Raw genomic sequence first — 19,210 nt, 5'->3', positions numbered from 1 at the left:
TTCATTATTATACATATAGATCGTAATGTGTTGTCTAGATTATGTGTATAATAATGAATGGGGAGTGTAGAATATATTTACAATAATGAATGTGGAGTGCATATTACATATTGTAATGAATGAGGAGTGTATATTAAACGGATAATAATGAAAAGGAGTGCAGATTATATGTATAGCAATGAATGTAAGATGCAGATTATAAGTATAATAGTGAATGGGAAGTGCACATTATATGTTTAGTAATTTATGGGTAATATAGAATGTATGTCTAATAACGAACGTAGAGTAGATTATATGTATAATAATGAATTGAGAGTTTATATTATACGTATAATAAATAATGTGTATTGCAGATAATGTGTATAGTAATGAATAAGTAGTGTAGGATATATGTATAATAACGAATGTGGAGTGCAGATTATATGCATAGTAATGAATGGGGAGTGCAGATTATATGTATGGTATGGTAATTAATAGGGATTGTAGGTTATATGTATAGTAATGAATGGGGAATATATATATATATATATATATATATATATATATATATATATATATATATATATATATATATATATATATATATATATATATATAAAACAAATGATAAAACAAAACAAATGTACAGTATATATGTATGTATTTAAAAATAATTATAAGAAATAATGCTCTTTTACATGTTTCATCTTATCTGCTAAATAACTGCTAAATATGACGTCATACATAGTATGACGTTAATCCAGTAGATGGGGATTGGTAATTAATTAAGTAACGGTGCTTTTATCGAACGAAGAGCATTAAGAAGTGGACAAAACTTTCTCATAAAATACATTTCATATGTGATAAAATGGGAAAATGGTACATTCAATAACTTTTTATGCCGCTTATGTATTTAAATGTGAAATCAAGGGTATGCTCTTGTTTCTGGTTGTTTTATGTGTTGTTTGTGTACGCATACTCTGGCTCTCAGCTGAGTGGTATGACCAATGTATTGTTTTTTGCAACCTTTGCATGTAATTACATAAATAACGTTGTTAACCGAACAATCCATATCCCTGTGTACCCAAAATAAGCCTTTGTGGTTGAATTCTATATGTGTGCCTTCTAAAATATGTTGAAAGGTACCACAGTTGCTTCGGTTACACTTTTTAACACTGCATTTATGTTCTGCTGTTGTAGATTCAAATCGTGCTTTTGTCAGTATCTGTTTCTAGTTTCTGTTTTGTCTCTTACTATTTATAACTGAAATAGAGTCTAGTATGGATGACATTTTTTCATTTTTTTTTTATAATGTGCAATTCTGACAAAATCGTTTTGTATATATCGGGGTTGTGCGGGTTATAGGTGGATACAAATGCGAATATATACAAATATATTTTCTATCTAATACCACCCGCTTGCTACCGATTTGATCGGGCTGCTGGTGCTCCCTTGCACCTGCCAGTGCAGGCGGTCCCTCCTCTCCCCTCCCCCCACCTTTCCTGTCATGGACGGAGGAGTCGGCCAAGGCCAGCTCTTGTGCCCACGACAGGTGTGCGCTTCAACAACTTGTTCTGAATGTGCACGTAAAACCCTATGACCTGATCTGACCTATCTAATACTACCGCCTTTTCGATACTATCTGAGATTAGCTGTTTTTATATATGTGTGTGTGTGTGTGCGTGTGTGTGTGTGTGAGTGTGTGTGCTGCAACATCTTGTTCTGAACGTGGACGTTAAATTATCTGGCCTGACCTGACGTTGGCCAACTTCAGTGACATTACGGCTATGTTAATCAGACGTAGGGCTGGTAGGTTCTGGGTTCGTACCCTTGTACCGACTCCCACTCAGAGCAAGTTTAAACTACTCATCGATAGTAACTGGTTACAGTCTTAAGATATCGGCCTTATTCTGTTACGGTAAGAATGGCAAATTCGACCTAAGCAGGATAAAGCCGAAATCTTTACATAAGTTATTTCATTTACCCTGACATCCAACCCCTCACCCACCCTTCACCCCCAAGAAAACGACAAAAAACAAAACAAAAAACAACAACAACAAAAACAAACACACGAAGAAACAGAACCCCCCCCCCCCAAACCCCCCCCACCCAACCCCCCCCCCGAAAAAAACAACAACACACACACAAAAAAAAAAGAAAAAAAAAGAATAAGAAACTTTGAACAATACAACATTCGTTTGCTGATTATAAGTAGGGTACACATTTTTCCATCCCTAAAACCTATATTAGAGACCGAGACTATAGATTGTTTTCTAGTCATAATACTTATATTGACAATACATAATAGTGATTGCAGGATAAATGTGTATACCAATAGGTATGCGTAAGGCCAGTACACCGACTTCTCTCTCACCAACATCTAACAACTAACCATTAACCACTCTCCAGGACAGACAGTCCAGCTAGGTGAGGTGTGTGGACATTGCACCGACTTCTCTCTCACCAACCTCTAACAACTAATCCTTAACCATTAACCACTGTTCAGGACAGACAGTCAAGCTAGGTGAGGTGTGTGGACATTGTACCGACTTCTCTCTCACCAACCATTAACAACTAACCATTAACCACTGTCCAGGACAGACAGTCCACAGCTAGGTGAGGTGTGTGGACATTGTACCGACTTCTCTCTCACCAACCTCTAACAACTAACCATTAACCACTGTTCAGGACAGACAGTCCAGCTAGGTGAGGTGTGTGGACATTGTACCAACTTCTCTCTTACCAACCTCTAACAACTAACCATTAACCACTGTTCAGGACAGACAGTCCAGCTAGGTGAGGTGTGTGGACATTGTACCGACTTCTCTTTCACCAACCATTAACAACTAACCATTAACCACTGTTCAGGACAGACAGTCCAGCTAGGTGCCGTGTGTGGACATTGTACCGACTTCTCTCTCACCAACCATTAACAACTAACCATTAACCACTCTTCTGGACAGACAGTCCATTTTAATACAAAAAATTAATATTTTTTTAAAATAAAATTTAAATAGCCTTTATTGGAAAAGAAAACATACATAATGTAAATTTCTGATATTTGACTACAGCTTGGTAATACATTTTCAGTATGATTTCAACGTTCCATTATCATCAAGTTAACCTTTAACACTTAAACAGGCAAGTTTAGTAGTAGTCTGTAACTGCGTTCAGGCACATATGTATTTGGAAAAATACCCTTTCGTCATTTTTTATTTTCAAAGCAACGACATGTACATGATAAAATATATGTTCTCAACTATGCACAATGAACGAACAATTTGTTTAAAATTTTTGTAAAGGAAAAGTTCAGTTCATCCAGCGTTCTTATCCGGTCCGCGTTTTATCCACACCCATAGCTAAAATATGATGTCAATACAGATAGGGATTACGTTCATACCAGCGAATAAATTGTAAAATACCAATTTTCTAATGAAGTGATTCTTAATTAACAGAATTTATACCCTCAAAATTATTTACAATTGTTATGAAATGATTATATGTCTACTATTCACTACATTTGAGGGATACAAATGTAGCACACCTTTTGTAGATCGAATATAATAACTGGAAAAAAAATTCGTATTTTAAAGGTAAAATAGGTTTGACTGTAAATCTTAATATAATCGACGTATTACTTGGGAATCCTTTACAGAGTATCTTATTAAACCACATCATTGTCTTAGGTAATATATATATATATAAATATATATATATATATATATATATATATATATTTTGTAAACATGCCAATCGAAATCCAAAATTTTCTGATGCTATAAGTATAATAAAACATAATGGAACTGTTGAAAAGTATATTTATGCAAATAATGACCATTTCCCGAACAAGTGGGATATATTGGCCACATATATAGTTAGTACTTACGATCTTTCAAATATACGGTGCTATATTATGACAAAACCAACCAAATACATAAGTGAATGTAAAGTACACTGTTGAGAAACACATTAGCCGTCAACAACGCTTGGAATTATTTATTTATTTATTTTATTTATTTATTTTCATTATCATATTTTGTTTTTTCATTTATTAATGTTTTATTGTTAAATTTTTATTATTTTTATTTCTGTTTTATTATTATTTTGTTCTATTTGTTTGTTTTACTTCTTATTTTATTATTTCTTCTTTCTCTTTTGTGGTGACGTTTATTACTATCATGGCATATTACTTGTATTATTATATAATGCGTATCGTATAACATTGATGCAAGGTAGTGATACCAGGACCACCAACCCTGGCATTACCGTATTTCTGTTCTGGGGACAATAACTTTGAACAACATTTTAAAAATGATTTAGCCTTGTTGATCTAGCACGTGTGAAGTCATGTGACACGCACCAAATGTTAATCAATCTACCTCCATTTTAAGTTAATTTCTACTAGTCTTGAGTGGAGCCGATATCGGTAATTTTAAAGAATAAACAAAAACGACTTAATAAAATTAATGGTTTTAGGGGTTTTTAAACTTTTATATTTAGATACTTACTTGTCTGTGAAGAAGAACCTCACAAATGAACGACAAGCAGACAACAACAAATCGGATGTTACTTGCGCGAACCGTGCACAACGAAACAAACCGAAGAGAGTTGGAGGCATAAGGCAGTTAGGGACGTTGACAATATACTCGTTACATTCCAACAAAACATTTATTTTGCCCAATGTGCCATTGCACAACTATAATGCTGCACAAGTCCCTTCAATTTTCAAATCATCTTCATAAATATGCTAAGCGAGGACAACGGCATCTAATTAAAACGCATTGTCATTGGTGTTACTAATGGCCATTTGTGTTACTCAGTAACTGGTAACAGCAATGGCAGGTAACACCAAAGACAAAATAAGTAAATAATTAATTCATGCTGAAAAAGTGCATGTTGTAGCGGACAGATAACATCTATAATAACATACATAAAATGTCTTACAATTATTAATCATTACATAAATATGATAGTAACACCAAGTAACACCAAGTAACACCAATGATTGAATAAACCTACTTTTATATTTTGACAACACAGTCACCACATTTAAGTAAAACCACTCAAATTGTTCATACGTTTGCTGTTTCTGACAAATAAGTTTGATGGCCGATATCTACTAGTTGAATGTTTCATCCAGAGAGCATTTAGTTTCTTTTGTTTTATCATAAATAAAATACCGTAACACCAATGACATAAAATTCTAGGAAAAGCTTATATTGCCCACCATTTTTTGATTACGAAAAACATTTACAAAATTCTTTCTTTAGTGAGTAAGTCGGCCATCTGTACGTATTATATTAAAGTTAGTCAGCGCTATGCCTTGTGTTATACATTGCAACAGTGCATGTTATGTATAGTGTTGTGCTAGGAACAGGTAACACCAATGGCATTTTCCACTAATCCTGAATAAAATCTCTATGAAAGCGTAGTAGCAGAGAGAAAAAAGAAACTTTGTAAGGATGATATTAATATGAATCGTTAAAGTCAACAAATTTAGTTTTCTACATGTAAATAAAACAGAAATTGTGACATAAAAGTGACACTTTCTGTAGTAGGATTCATATGAGTAGAAAGTTTGTTTTTGTTTAACGACACCACTAAAGCACATTTATTTATTCATCCGCTATTGGATGTCACACATTTGGTAATTTTGAAATAGTCTGAGAGAGGAAACCTGCTACATTTTGCCATTAATAACAAGGGATCTTTTATATGTACCATCCCATAGACAGGGTAACACATACCACGGCCTTTGATATACCAGTCGTGGTGCCCTGGCTGCAGAATATGAGAAGAAGAGAACATAATACAATTATAATACAAAAAATAATTAAACAAACAAATACACCAGTAAACAAGTAAATAACTAAGTAACTAAATAAATATATAACAAATAAATAAATAAATAAATAAATAACAGCAGAACAAGAAAACTCTAAGAAAGGTTAAACTTTGTTTTGTTTAACGATACTTCAAGAGCACATTGCTTTATTAATCATCGGCTGTTCCATGTTGAACAGTAGTTCAGTGGGTTGAGCGCTCGCTTCAGGTGTTTGTGTCGCAGGATCGTATCACCTCGGTGGATCCATTCAGTTGATTGGTTTTTTCTCGTTCCACCCCGTTCACCACAACTGGTCAAAGGCTGTGGTATGTGCTTCTCTGTCTGTAAGAAAGTGCGCATAAAAGATCGTTCACTCCATTAGAATAAAAAAACACGTATAGGGTTTCCTCTGATGACTACGTGTAAGAATGACCAAATGTCTGACATCCAATAGCCGATGATTAATCAATCAATGAGCTCTAGCGGTGTCGTTAAACAAAGCAAACTTTCTGGTAATTGTGAACAAATCCTTAAGACGGAGGTTAGTCGAACGTGTGGCTGCAATGTTCAGATTTGTTTCTCACAAACGAATCTGATTCTATCAAAGCAATTAACATTATACCAATACTTGGATGTTAGCACAACGCAATCTACGTATGCTTTATTTCTAGGCTCCTCAGGAGCCCACTTTGAGAAAGTAACCAGGTTTCCGTTCTCCCAGATATACATGCCCTCGGTCTGTTTGTCCGTCAAACCAATTAAATAGCTGCTTGAACCTGAAAAAAAAATTACAACAAAATTCATAATATTAAGTCAATAATATTGTAAACAGTAACAGAGAACTAAAAGACGAATAAACAATATATAGTTGGCGGGACATAGCACTCTCCACCTGATGTCGCTGTCGGTGGGCCCATTGGGCTACTTCTTGTTCCAACCAATGCACCACTAGTGGTATGTGTTGTCATGTCTGTGGTATGTGTTGTCATGTCTGTGGGATGGTGCATATAAAAGATCCCTTGCTAGTAATGGACGAAGCGGTCAGGCCCTTTCTAAGGGCCCTATGGGCAACCTAGGGAGACACCACAGCATCGTAGAGGTCTAAAATTACTCTCGATTCATTAATATCAAAACCTATATTAGCTCGGCCATTTACCTTTCGACCGACCGTTCAAAATTGCGCACCCTTTTCTCTTTGGCATTTAACTGCTCCATTCAAATTCCATAGCACCACCACCACCCCCACCCGCCTGCTACCGATTTGATCGGGCTGCTGGTGCTCCCTTGCACCTGCCAGTGCAGGCGGTCCCTCCTCTCCCCTACCCCCACCTTTCCTGTCATGGACGGAGGAGCCGGCCAAGGCCGGCTCTTGTGCCCACGACAGGCGTGCGCTACAACAGCTTGTTCTGAATGTGCACGTAAAACCCTATGACATGACATAATAATGGACAAATGTAGCGGGTTTCCTCTCTGAGACTATATGTCAAAATTACAAAATGTATTTATTATTATTATTATTACTGCTATTATTAATCCGCTGTATAGCAACCCCAAATGGATATATAGTGTAATTTGTTAATAATGTGGAAAACCTGCCTTGGACATATCCACCAGGGAATATCGGAGATGCCTGGACCTTCATGAATCAAATCGTTGATTGCTTGATTGCTTGAATGTAGCAATTCATGAAAAACAACAATGTATAACTGGCGACTTGACTCCCTCGAGATGACTAAACTTACCTAGTGTTTTCACGATATAGTCACTGACAGCCGTATTTTTCTCATTCGTGTCTAAAACGATCAACATGGCTCCCGATGCTTGGCAAATCTTACGTGCATCTTCCATAAATTTAAAGTCCGCAAAAGCCTTAAAGCACAATTTCGGATTGTCAAGCAGCACGTACCCATCTTCGACAGGGCATTCACCTACAAATATATAACACATTAAATAACTGATGACTAATAGGATCACCACCGTCACTACCTGATGCGCTGTCGGTCTAGGGTCAATCCTAGTCGGTGGCCCATTAGGTTATTTCTCGATCCAGCCAGTGCACCATTACGTGTATATCAAATGCCGTGGTATGTGCTACCTTGTCTATGAAATGGTACATATAAAAAATGTATTGCTACTAATGGAAAACAGTGTAGCGGTTTTCCTTTCTAAGACTACATGCCATGATTACCAACTGTTTGACATCAAATAGCCGCTTTCTGTAAATTTGTTTTACGGTGATCACCAATGCATGATCATAGGGGCGTTGGTGATCAATGAATGGTCATAACGATGACGGCGATGATGGTATCGGTGATGATGGTGGATGGCCAGTGGTGACTACGATGATGGTAATTGGCGGAAGATGATGGCAACAATGACGATAGTGATTTGTAAATGATGATAATGGTCAACGGTGATAGTCAACTGTGATGTAAAGATACACACTGGAAGTGAGCAGATTGCTTAAAACTCTATGAAACAGACTGCCGAGAAACAGAAAAGAGACATGTAAGTCAATAATGCGAAATATCAATTAATATCAATTAATTATGACAATTAATTCTGTGAATCCGATACACGGCTTACATTCGGAGCACAATTTTCAAGTTCGAAATTGCGTTGTTGGATAAGATGTCAGACTGTGATGCAGAATAGAAATTTATACTGTTTCTAAATTTACTAGAACATGAACTATAACTTCCAGATACAAATAAACTACCTGGTATAATATAAAAGAAGCGTTTGTAGCGAACTGTGAGAACTACTCACTAGAAAGAAACATGGCGACAAGCGATGAACTGTCTACAGTTCTCCATAACACACGAGAGGTGATATATGGAAGTAGCGCCAAGACTGAGACACTACCACTAGATCTGTTGATAGATTTAATGTCAAAAATGAACACCAGACTTTCTAACATTGAAACGTATGCGAAAAAAATTGAAGATGTTGAAACGTATGCTAAAAAAATTGAAGATGTCCAGTCGTCTATCTTGTCACTTGCTAACAAAGTTTATTCGTTGGAAGCTGACGTTAAGAACGTTATCACCGATAAACGAAACATGGAATCCAATTTCCAAGGTCTGAGTAATTTGTACGATTGTGTGAAGGAAACAGGTGACAAAAATAAAGCGGAAATAGAAGCGATAAATCGGACAATTAAAAAACACTGGTAATGACAACGCGGAATACAAAAAAGAAATAGAGTCGCTGAAAAAGGACAATTATGAAATGAGAGATTTGATAACCGATCTACAATGCCGATCTATGAAATGTAACCTCATCTTCACCGGTCTTGCCGAAAACCCTAACGAAATTACAGAGTACGTAATAAGAGAATTTCTTGGAAATGAACTTGGCTTGGATTACGATTTTGAGTTTGGTAATGTACATCGTTTTGGCAAAAGACGACTTGGTTCATCTCGCCCCATTGTTGCTCGCTTTCTGTACCACAAGGATATCGTACTGATAAAGTCGAACGCGTACCAGCTCAAGGGAAAACTTACGGTATCAGTGAGCAGTTCCCCCCGGCGATCGAGGAACGCCGTAAGAAACTGTATCCCATAGCCAAACGCCTGAGACAAGCTGGACACAGGACGAAACTGTTACGGGACAAGTTATTTGTAGATGGGAAACCTTACGAGGAGGCAAATTACACCGATTATCGGTCGTTCCGAGATGTAGTACAAAACAAGCCAAGCCAACAGCGACCAAGTCCTACACACGCGAGGGATACCAGACCGGCACAGAAAAGACCGCGCGTTTGTTCATCGCCAACGGTAACAACCGACCCCCCTCACCTATCTGGCGCAGACCCCCATCACTTATCTGGCGCAGACCCCCCTCACGTATTCGCCGCAGACCCCAATCACCCATCCGCCGCAAACGGAGCGATGTCGGCTACATAGGATGGGCTGGAGGGTGAACATGTGATCAAAATTATGACATGGAATGTTCAAAGGAGACTAGCTTTTAAACTTTGCGACAGCGAATTTGTTAATATTATTTCAGGATGTGATTTGCTCTTTTTAAATGAATGTTGGATTGATAACACTGATGATCTCAATGTAAACGAATTTATCTTAGCCGCCCGCATAGTACGATCGAAGTGTAAGGGTGGTGGCTGTGTTTTGTATTACAAAAATTGGTTACATAAATATATATCTATTGTCAAGATATGTGCCGATACATACTGCTGGGTTAAACTTGACAAATCCCTGTTTGTAAATAAATTTCACGTATTTATTTTATGTGTGTACATACCTCCTGAAAATAATGTGTTTTATGTTAAATATGACTGTGACATTTTTTGATATGATATACAATGACATTTTGAACTTTCAAACCCAGGGCGAGGTATTGTGTATAGGTGACTTTAACGCGCGCACTGGAGCGGAACCGGATTATATCCCACTGGATCGGCTTGATGATCAAGTGTTGCGTAACATCGGTGAACTGTTTGACTATGTCTCTGACGAGTGTTCAACGCCAAGAGTGTCTCAAGACAAAACTGTAAATAACTTTGGTCGTAACTTGTTACGCTTGTGTAAAGCTACTGGTATCCGTATTGTGAATGGCAGATCACCTGGTGATAATATTGGTCGTTTTACTTTTTATCATAGAAATGGATCAAGCTGTATTGACTACGCTATATGCTCCAACGACATACTTCATATCGTTAGCGACTTTACAGTGTGCGATTTTAATATGTTTTCTGACCACGCGCCCTGTTTGATCGAGGTTGTTTGCTCATTGAAATTTTTTAACAAAGTTGTAGTTAATAAAGGTAATCCTTTATATATGACTTTAACTATCTGGAATGAGGAATGCAAGGTTGATATTTTAAAACAGTTTAAGCGGAAAGTCCGAACAATTACAGATTCTCTTTCAAAATATTTGTCCCACCAAAGAAAGTATTGATAAATCAGTTACTGATTTAACTCATCTGATAAATGACTCGACCAAACAATACTGTTCCCACACTGTTAAATGTAAAACTGTTGGAGGTCATTGTCTAAAATCAGTCCGTGACAAACCATGGTTTGATGATAAGTGCCGTGAGTTATATCGCAGTTACAAGGAGGCTCTATATTTGTTTAACAAGCATTCTTCATTCGAGAACAGGTATAATTTAGCTGTAAAAAAGAAAACATATAAACAGCATATAGGTAAAGCAAAACAAATGTATTTATATCAGGAAGGTAACCTGTTGCATTATTTGAAAAAACATAACCCAAAGCAATTCTTCAAGCGTTTTAAGAACAAACGTAAGCAAGTTAATACGTCATTAACAATCAACGATTTTTTTTATACATTTTAAAAATTTAACAAACACCGATCATGTTGAACAGGTTAATATTACCCAAATGATAGACGAATTTGACGATACCTCAGTTAATACCCATAATGAAAGTGTTTTTGAAGAATTGGATAAAATAATAACACCTGCTGAGATTGAACATGTTATTTCAAATCTTAAACGAGACAAAACCCCTGGCCATGATCTTCTGTTAACTGAATATTTCATAGAATTTAAAGACATTTTATTACCCGTTTTAAGCAAGCTATTCAATAGCATTATTGATTGTGGTTATTTCCCCAATTCTTGGTCAAACGGGATCATCCTACCCTTATACAAAAAGAACGACCCTAACGATGTAGGCAACTATAGAGGTATAACTTTATTAAGTGTTATATCCAAAATATTTACTTCTCTTATTAACAATAGACTTCTACAATGGAGCAGTAATCACAATATTATATCTGATGCCCAGTTCGGATTTAAGCCTGGCTATGGAACTTGTGATGCAATTTTTTCCATACATAGTCTGCTATCATCCACTTTAGCGCATAAAAAAACGTTTATATTGTTGTTTCATTGATTACAAAAAGGCCTTTGATAGTATTAATAGAAATAGTCTTTGGTATAAACTAATCGGATACGGTGTCACAGGAAAACTATTAACTATAATTAGATCAATGTATAATGATGTTAAATCATGTGTTAAACACCACGGGTCCTTCTCTGATTCTTTTTCAACTAGTGTGGGTTTAATGCAGGGAGACGCACTATCGCCTATGCTCTTTTCTCTTTTTGTCAACGATATTGAACTTGACCTGTTAAACCACTGCAATAACTCTTACGAATTGAAATATTTGAACTTATTATTGCTAATGTATGCTGATGACACAGTTATTTTTTCAGAAAGTATAGAAGGCTTGCAAGAAATGTTAAATTGTCTAAATATATATTGTTATAAGTGGAATTTATGTATTAATACCGATAAGACCAAGGTTCTTATATTTCGTAACGGAGGTATTATACGAGATAATGAAAAGTGGTATCTAGGGGATAACGAATTGGAAATAGTAAATGAATTCAATTATCTGGGATTGGTATTAAAATTCAATGGAAAGTTTGTTGAGACACAAAAATGCATTGCTAATCAAGGTCGCAAAGCTTTATTTGGTTTGCTGAGAAAATTTAATGATTGTAACCTTAATGTAGAAACTAAGTTATATTTGTTTGATACTTATGTTAGCAGCATATTAAGCTATTGCTGCGAGATTTGGGGATACCATAGCGCTACAGATATTGAAAAGGTACACATCGATTTCTGCAAAAGAATACTTGGTGTAAGTAAAAAATGTACTAATATGATGGTATTCGCAGAACTTGGTCGCTTTCCTTTAACCACTTCTCGAAAATTCAGAATTATTAAATATTGGCTGAAAATATTAAATACTAACAACTGTATTTAAAGAGCTGCTACGAATTATTATTAGATGATATCAATCTCCCTAGATTTAATTGGGCAAATTCTGTGAAAAATATTCTACTAGAAGTAGGTCTTCCTCACATATGGGATAGCCAACAGGTCGAAAATAAAACTTCTTTCTTATTCACAGTTAAACAACGTTTAGAGGATCACTTCATCCAGGATTGTAACAGAATAATTGATTCGTCATCTAAAGGATTCTTATATCAACATCTAAATCCTACTCATAATGTCAAGAACTATCTAAAAAAACGCCTTGAATTTGTATACAGCAAACTGATTACCAAAATACGATTATCTGACCATTGCCTTTGTATTGAAGTCGGGAGACGCCAAAATACCCCAAGAGAAAACAGATTATGTACACTATGTGATAATGAAACAATCGAAGACGAATTCCATTTTATTCTGAGTTGCCCTTTTTACCATGATCTAAGAATAAATTACATAAAGAAATACTTCTACGTCAGACCTTCCGTGTTTAAGTTAATCAAACTATTGAACTCGGAAAATATAAAAACTTTAAACAATCTTGGAAAATATTTATACAAGGTTTTTCTAAGAAGGGAAATGTTCATTAAAAATTAATATATTATGTTTACCCTCCTATTGACATTTTATATACTCTATTCATGTAATTTTGATTGTTAAATATCACACTATGTATATATGCACAACTGTTACTATGATAATAATATTGATGTTTATGTCGCGCCTATAGCCAGGATGGCTTTGGATAATAAAGATATAGATATAGATATAGATGTAATAAATCGTGATATTTTAAAATTTATACCAAGACGTTTTATTTCGTTATATAACATGCTATGATATTTTTTAAAGATTGATATCATAATATGTTAAATATAGTATAACTGACGTCCAAATGAATGTAACGTGTATGTGTATCGGTTGGAGACAGATTTCTGCCCATAACTAAATATGTTGTAAATGATTTTTGAGTTGGTGATGTGTTTTTTACACACGTTACTGTACGGTGATTGTTGAGATGCTATCAAAGAAGAGTGAGTGCATGTATTAGCAAGTACGTAACAGCTAATTTAACTAACAAAGTACAAACGTACCTCTTTGGATACGAACTCCTTCGGTCATCATCTTATCAGAACTCACTATAGGGGTCTACAATATATTGGGCTATCGCCATACAATATATCGAGAAATTATCGTACAATATATCGGACAATCACCGTACTATATATATATATATATATATATATATATATATATATATATATATATATATATATATATATATATATATATATATATATATATATATACGTATATATATACACACACACAGACATATATATATATATATATATATATATATAAAGAGAGCGGGCAATCACAGTACAATATATATATATATATATATATATATATATATATATATATATCTACAGCTACAGCTACATACACATAACATACATACATACATATATAAATATATATATATCGTGCAATCACCGTACGATATATCGTGCAATCACCGTACAATATATCGTGCAATCACCGTACAATATATTGGGCAATCGTTGTACAACACATCGGGCAATGACCGTGTTTTTTGGCGCTCTGCTTAAAACATGTTTTACATAGCGTAGCCCAGTGGTAGAGGGCTCGCCTGATGTGCGGTCTGGGATTAATTCCCATTGGTGGACACATTGGGCTATTTCTCGTTCCAGCCAGTGTACCACGACTGGTATATCTGTGGTATGGTGAATATAAAATATGCCTTGATACTAATGGAAAAAAAATGTAGCGGGTTTCCTCTCTAATAGACTATATGTCCAAGTTACGAAAAGTTTGAAATCCAATATCCGATGATTAATTAATTAATAAATCAATGGGGCGTCCCGAGGTGGGATCGATCCCAGACGGGCCGGATATCAGGTTAGCGCTTTACCACTGGCCTACGTCTCAGCCCCTATTGTATTTGATGGAACTCAGAACGGGACTTAGCCCAGTGGGGAATCGCTCGCTTGATGCGCGGTCGGCTTGGGATCGATCCCCGTCGATGGACCCATTGGTCTATTTCTAGCTCCAGCCAGGGCACCACGAGTGGTATGTACTACCCTGTCTGGGGGATGGTGCATATAAAAGAACCATTGCTGCTAATCGAAAAAGAGTAGCCCATGAAGTGGCGACAACGGGTTTCCTGTCTCAATATCTGTGTGGCCGTAACCATATGTCTGACGCCATATAACCGTAAATAAAATGTGTTGTGTGCATTGTTAAATAAGACATTTCTTTCTTTGATGGAGCTGTCAGTTTTCGTTATACCTGAACATGTGAAGTTGGACCAGTACCCTCCTGCCAGACACCGCATCTCGCCGTCGGGCTTGTAGGAGATGTTACACGTGTATGGCAGAACGACGCCTACGGTAATGTTGGGCTGAACGGTGTATGCGGGGACAGCGTTGGCCACAGGCGGCGGGGCGGGGCAATCTGTAAAAGAAAACAAAAATACATTGTGGTCATTTCTGTAAAAACAAAACAGAAGAAATATGAGGAAACTGTGAGACGGGAAATAGTTTGCCTATTTAACGTCACTTACATAAAGCTGTTTGGCAGATCATTACTATATTGTTATCATATCGTGTGTGTCTTGTGCGTCTGTGTGCTTCTGTCTGTCTGTCTGCTTATGTGTGTGTATGTGCCCATGTGCTTCTGTGTGTGTATGTCTTTGTGTGCGCGCGCGTGTGCACGTGTGTATGAATGTAAGTGTGTGTGTGCGTACACACGTGTATGTATATTTATGTATGTGTGGCATATATATATATATATATATATATATATATATATATATATATATATATATATATATATATATATATATATATATTAATATATCTCTGTTGTCTACTGTTGTTATAACTAGTTCATTATTATGTTTGATTTCACTTTCTTTTATTAAATGGGAATCCGTCCCCTCAACCAGTGTACGCATACAATGGTTACAATACAGATTGTATTGCATTTTTTAGCTTTGTGAAATAAGCATTGTTCAAGTATAAAGAATATGGGATCTATCATACAATATATATGCAAGAAACAACCCCCTCAAAAAAATAAATAGCCCCCCCCCTCTCTCTCTAGTGTCTCTCTCTCTCTCTCTCTCTCTCTCTCTCTCTCTCTCTCTCTCTCTCTCTATATATATATATATATATATATATATATACACACACACACACTCACACATACATACATATATACACACATACACACATACAAACATATATACATACATACATACATACATACATATATATATATATATATATATATATATATATATATATATATGTGTGTGTGTGTGTGTGTGTGTGTGTGTGTGTGTGTGTGTGTGTGTGTGTGTGTCGCTTCTCTGTCTTTCTATGTCACTGGAATCGCTGGCAGGTGTTTCGTCTTCAAGAACTAATATATCGAAAGCAGTGGTATGTGCTATCCTCTCTGGAAAAGTGTAGCGTGTTTCCACTCTAAGCCACTCTAAGACTGTATGTCAGAAGTACCAAAAGTTTTACATTCAATAGCCATTGTTTTTTTAAATCCACTTGCTCTAGTAATGTCATTAAATAAAACAAACTTTCTTAGGGGTTTTTTTATGGTGATTACCAGTGCATGGTCATGAGGGCGTTGGTGATCAATGAATGGTCAATGGAAAAGCCGATGATTAATAAACTAAAGTGCTAGTGGTGTTGTTAACCAAAACAAACGCGTTCGTCTACAGGCAGACTGCCACTCGCCAGGATACGACACCTTTACGCCGTCTACAGGAATAATGCCGCGACACGACAGCTTGGACAGATCTAAACCTGCACCAGACAGACAGACTGACAGTTAGAGAGAGAGAGAGAGAGAGAGAGAGAGAGAGAGAGAGAGAGAGAGAGAGAGAGAGAGAGAGAGAGAGAGAGAGAGGGGGGGGTAGGGATGGAGAGAGAGAGAGAGGTAGGAGGTAGGGATGGAGAGAGAGAGAGAGAGAGAGAGAGAGAGAGAGAGAGAGAGAGAGAGATATAGAAGAGAGAGAGAGAGAGAGAGAGAGGAGGTAGGGAGAGACAGAGGGAGAGAGAGAGACACAGAGAGAGAGAGAGAGAGAGAGAGAGAGAGAGAGAGAGAGAGAGAGAGAGAGAGAGAGAGAGAGAGCATGACTATTGAAGGGTCACTCATATTGTTAGTACTACACATGTTAACGATGCCCTAATTATGAAAGAAGGAATTTATGGCGTTCGTGGATTATGCCCAGAGTGAGGTTTCCTAAGTAGCATTTGGATTTCAATATGAGTAATGGTACTTCCGGTTATAGGCCATAATAAAATGGTAAAAGTTACGCAAGCACATGTACCTACTATCACCTCCAACAAATGGGTTGTCTCAACGGGCCCATGTCTAAAATTCTGTATGTTGTGTCCGTGCAATGCGTTCTCACCATGGGTATAAAAGTGTACATGATTGTCATACACATATTCACGCACACTTCAGTTGAAAATGCGTCGTTAGTTAGTGAGAGAGAAGAGGGTGTAGTGGTCTTACACCTACACATTGAGTCTTTAAAATCGCTCTGGGTGGGAGCCGGTAGGGGGCTGCGAACCCAGTACCTAACAGCCTTAAAATAAACGTGTTTGAAGGATGGGCGAAACAAAGACCGGTAAGTCCATAGAGTTATGAGTACTTACCAGGGTAAACTCGGCATATATACGTGAGTTTCTCGTCACAGTTGATTGTCTCATACCGACCAGTTGCATCCAACGTCACACAGCGCTTCCCAGTGACAGGCGAGTCCACGGACCAGTTGTCATACGTGATGTTAGTCCCGTCAGTCCAAGTCCACACACCATCGTTATCTAGATCACTGAGGCCGGTCCAGAACTTCCTGCCACTGAATAATGATGACAATAATAATAATAATAATAATAATAATAATAATAACAATAATAATAATATATATACTCTTCAAAAAAGTAGGGGAACCTAAATTATTAATGTTAATATGAACTATTAGACCGAATATACGTTTTGACCACTGACATCCTAGTAAAGAACGTTCAGGTCTGTGTATCAATACACCGAAACACATTCCATAGTCTGCACGTGCATCACGCAGTTGCCCCGAACACGTGCGTGGGCTGTCATTCTCGATTTTGACAATTTCCAGGAAGGTCGATTAATCACTGTGGAACATTATTTCTGTCAATTCTTTTCATTCTTTTGGTCATACAGTTGCTATTGTTTTGTTTTTAGTCATTTGTATTGTTTGAATTTGCGATGCGCCGTATATAACGCGATGAGCGTCTACGGGCTATTGGCATGCTGCAAACGGACAGAAGTCAGCGTGAAGTGGCCAACACCTTCAATGTTTCGAAGTCAGTGATTAGCAGACTATGGAACAGGTACCAACAAACCCAGAATGTTGACGATCGACCCCGTTCAGGTCGTCCCAGGACAAAAGGTTGGATTCATCGGTAACCAGGCTCTAAGAAATCGAGCTCAAACGGCAAATCAAATTGTTGTAAACCTTCGTCAGACTACTGGTGTCCGAGTTACGGGTTAGACGATTAGAAATTGTCTTCATGCAGCCCATCTTCATGCTCGACGGCATCGTGTTGTGCATACCTTGACAAATCGTCACATTGCTCACAGACGTGAATGGTGTAGGGAGCGTCAGAACTGGGATAACATCCTGACACCCTTTGTCGTCCCGTTTGCTAGGCGTGTGGGTCGACGTATTGTTTTCCAGGACGACAATGCCCCTGGTCTCCGTGCACGAATCGTCAATGCTCACCTCCAGCAGCACAATATCTTTCGAATGTCATGGGCCCAGACCTTCCCCCATTGAACACGTCTGGGACATGATAGGGAGACGTGTGCGTGAACGTCAAAGACCGCCGACCACGTTAGCGGAACTTGGTCAGGCGCTGTAAGTGGAGCGGAATAGACTCCCTCATATGGCCATTGGGAGACTCGTACGCAGTATGTCCCCTCGACTGAATGAATGTCTGACGCATCGTGGCGATATTACCCACTACTGATAAAAAACGTCAACTTTCAAATTTCACTTCTGACCCGAACTGTCCATCAAGATCTTTGGTGGTCATAAAACCTACTGTAATACTGAACTACCTGTTGTAATGTTTGCCCAATTAATTCACTATTATCATATTGTAAATTTCCCTACATTTTTTAAGAATATATATATATATATATATGTATATACACCTCGTCATAAATATCGCACCACACATTTTAAAGTAAAATTAAAAAATATAAGTTTCGGTTTTTTAAACTACAAGTATATATTTAATATACTACAACATCTGTGAACATAATATCACAAACACACCCTGTTCCGAGCTGCACGTGCATGCTCAGTCGAGCATGATTGATCCGGGGGTCGGTTTGCTAACAATGCAGTATGCACATAGCCTCTTTTGGTGTATGTTATGTTGGCAGACACAGCTAAAATTTGATTGTAGGCATAAATTAAGCTTTATTTTGACCAACCAGTGAAATGCCCAAGCGTCCAGTGCCTCTGAACCAAAGATGGCGAATTATTGGTATGCACCAGACTGGTATGTCATGTCGTGCTATTGGAACACAATTGAACATT

At 37.1% G+C, this 19,210-nt stretch overlaps 1 protein-coding gene across 1 annotated transcript in view; it reads right to left on the bottom strand.

Moving 5' to 3' along the window:
• Window positions 1-5,678: 5,678 nt before the first annotated feature.
• Window positions 5,679-19,210, bottom strand: part of LOC121377325 (C-type mannose receptor 2-like) — a 31,457-nt gene continuing 17,925 nt past the window's right edge. Inside the window, exons 5-8 of the mRNA XM_041505265.1 lie at window positions 17,280-17,482; window positions 14,890-15,054; window positions 7,546-7,731; window positions 5,679-6,579 (exon numbers count right to left, since the gene is read on the bottom strand). Of these exons, the coding sequence (XP_041361199.1) occupies window positions 6,371-6,579; window positions 7,546-7,731; window positions 14,890-15,054; window positions 17,280-17,482 (763 nt within the window). The 3' untranslated portion in view covers window positions 5,679-6,370. The remainder of the gene's footprint in view (window positions 6,580-7,545; window positions 7,732-14,889; window positions 15,055-17,279; window positions 17,483-19,210) is intronic.

The sequence above is a fragment of the Gigantopelta aegis genome, chromosome 7, assembly GCF_016097555.1.
Source record: "Gigantopelta aegis isolate Gae_Host chromosome 7, Gae_host_genome, whole genome shotgun sequence".
In the NCBI taxonomy this organism is placed as follows: Eukaryota; Metazoa; Mollusca; class Gastropoda; order Neomphalida; family Peltospiridae; genus Gigantopelta; species Gigantopelta aegis.
Note: the sequence above shows the minus strand (reverse complement) of the source record. Positions and strands in the feature narration are given on the sequence as shown.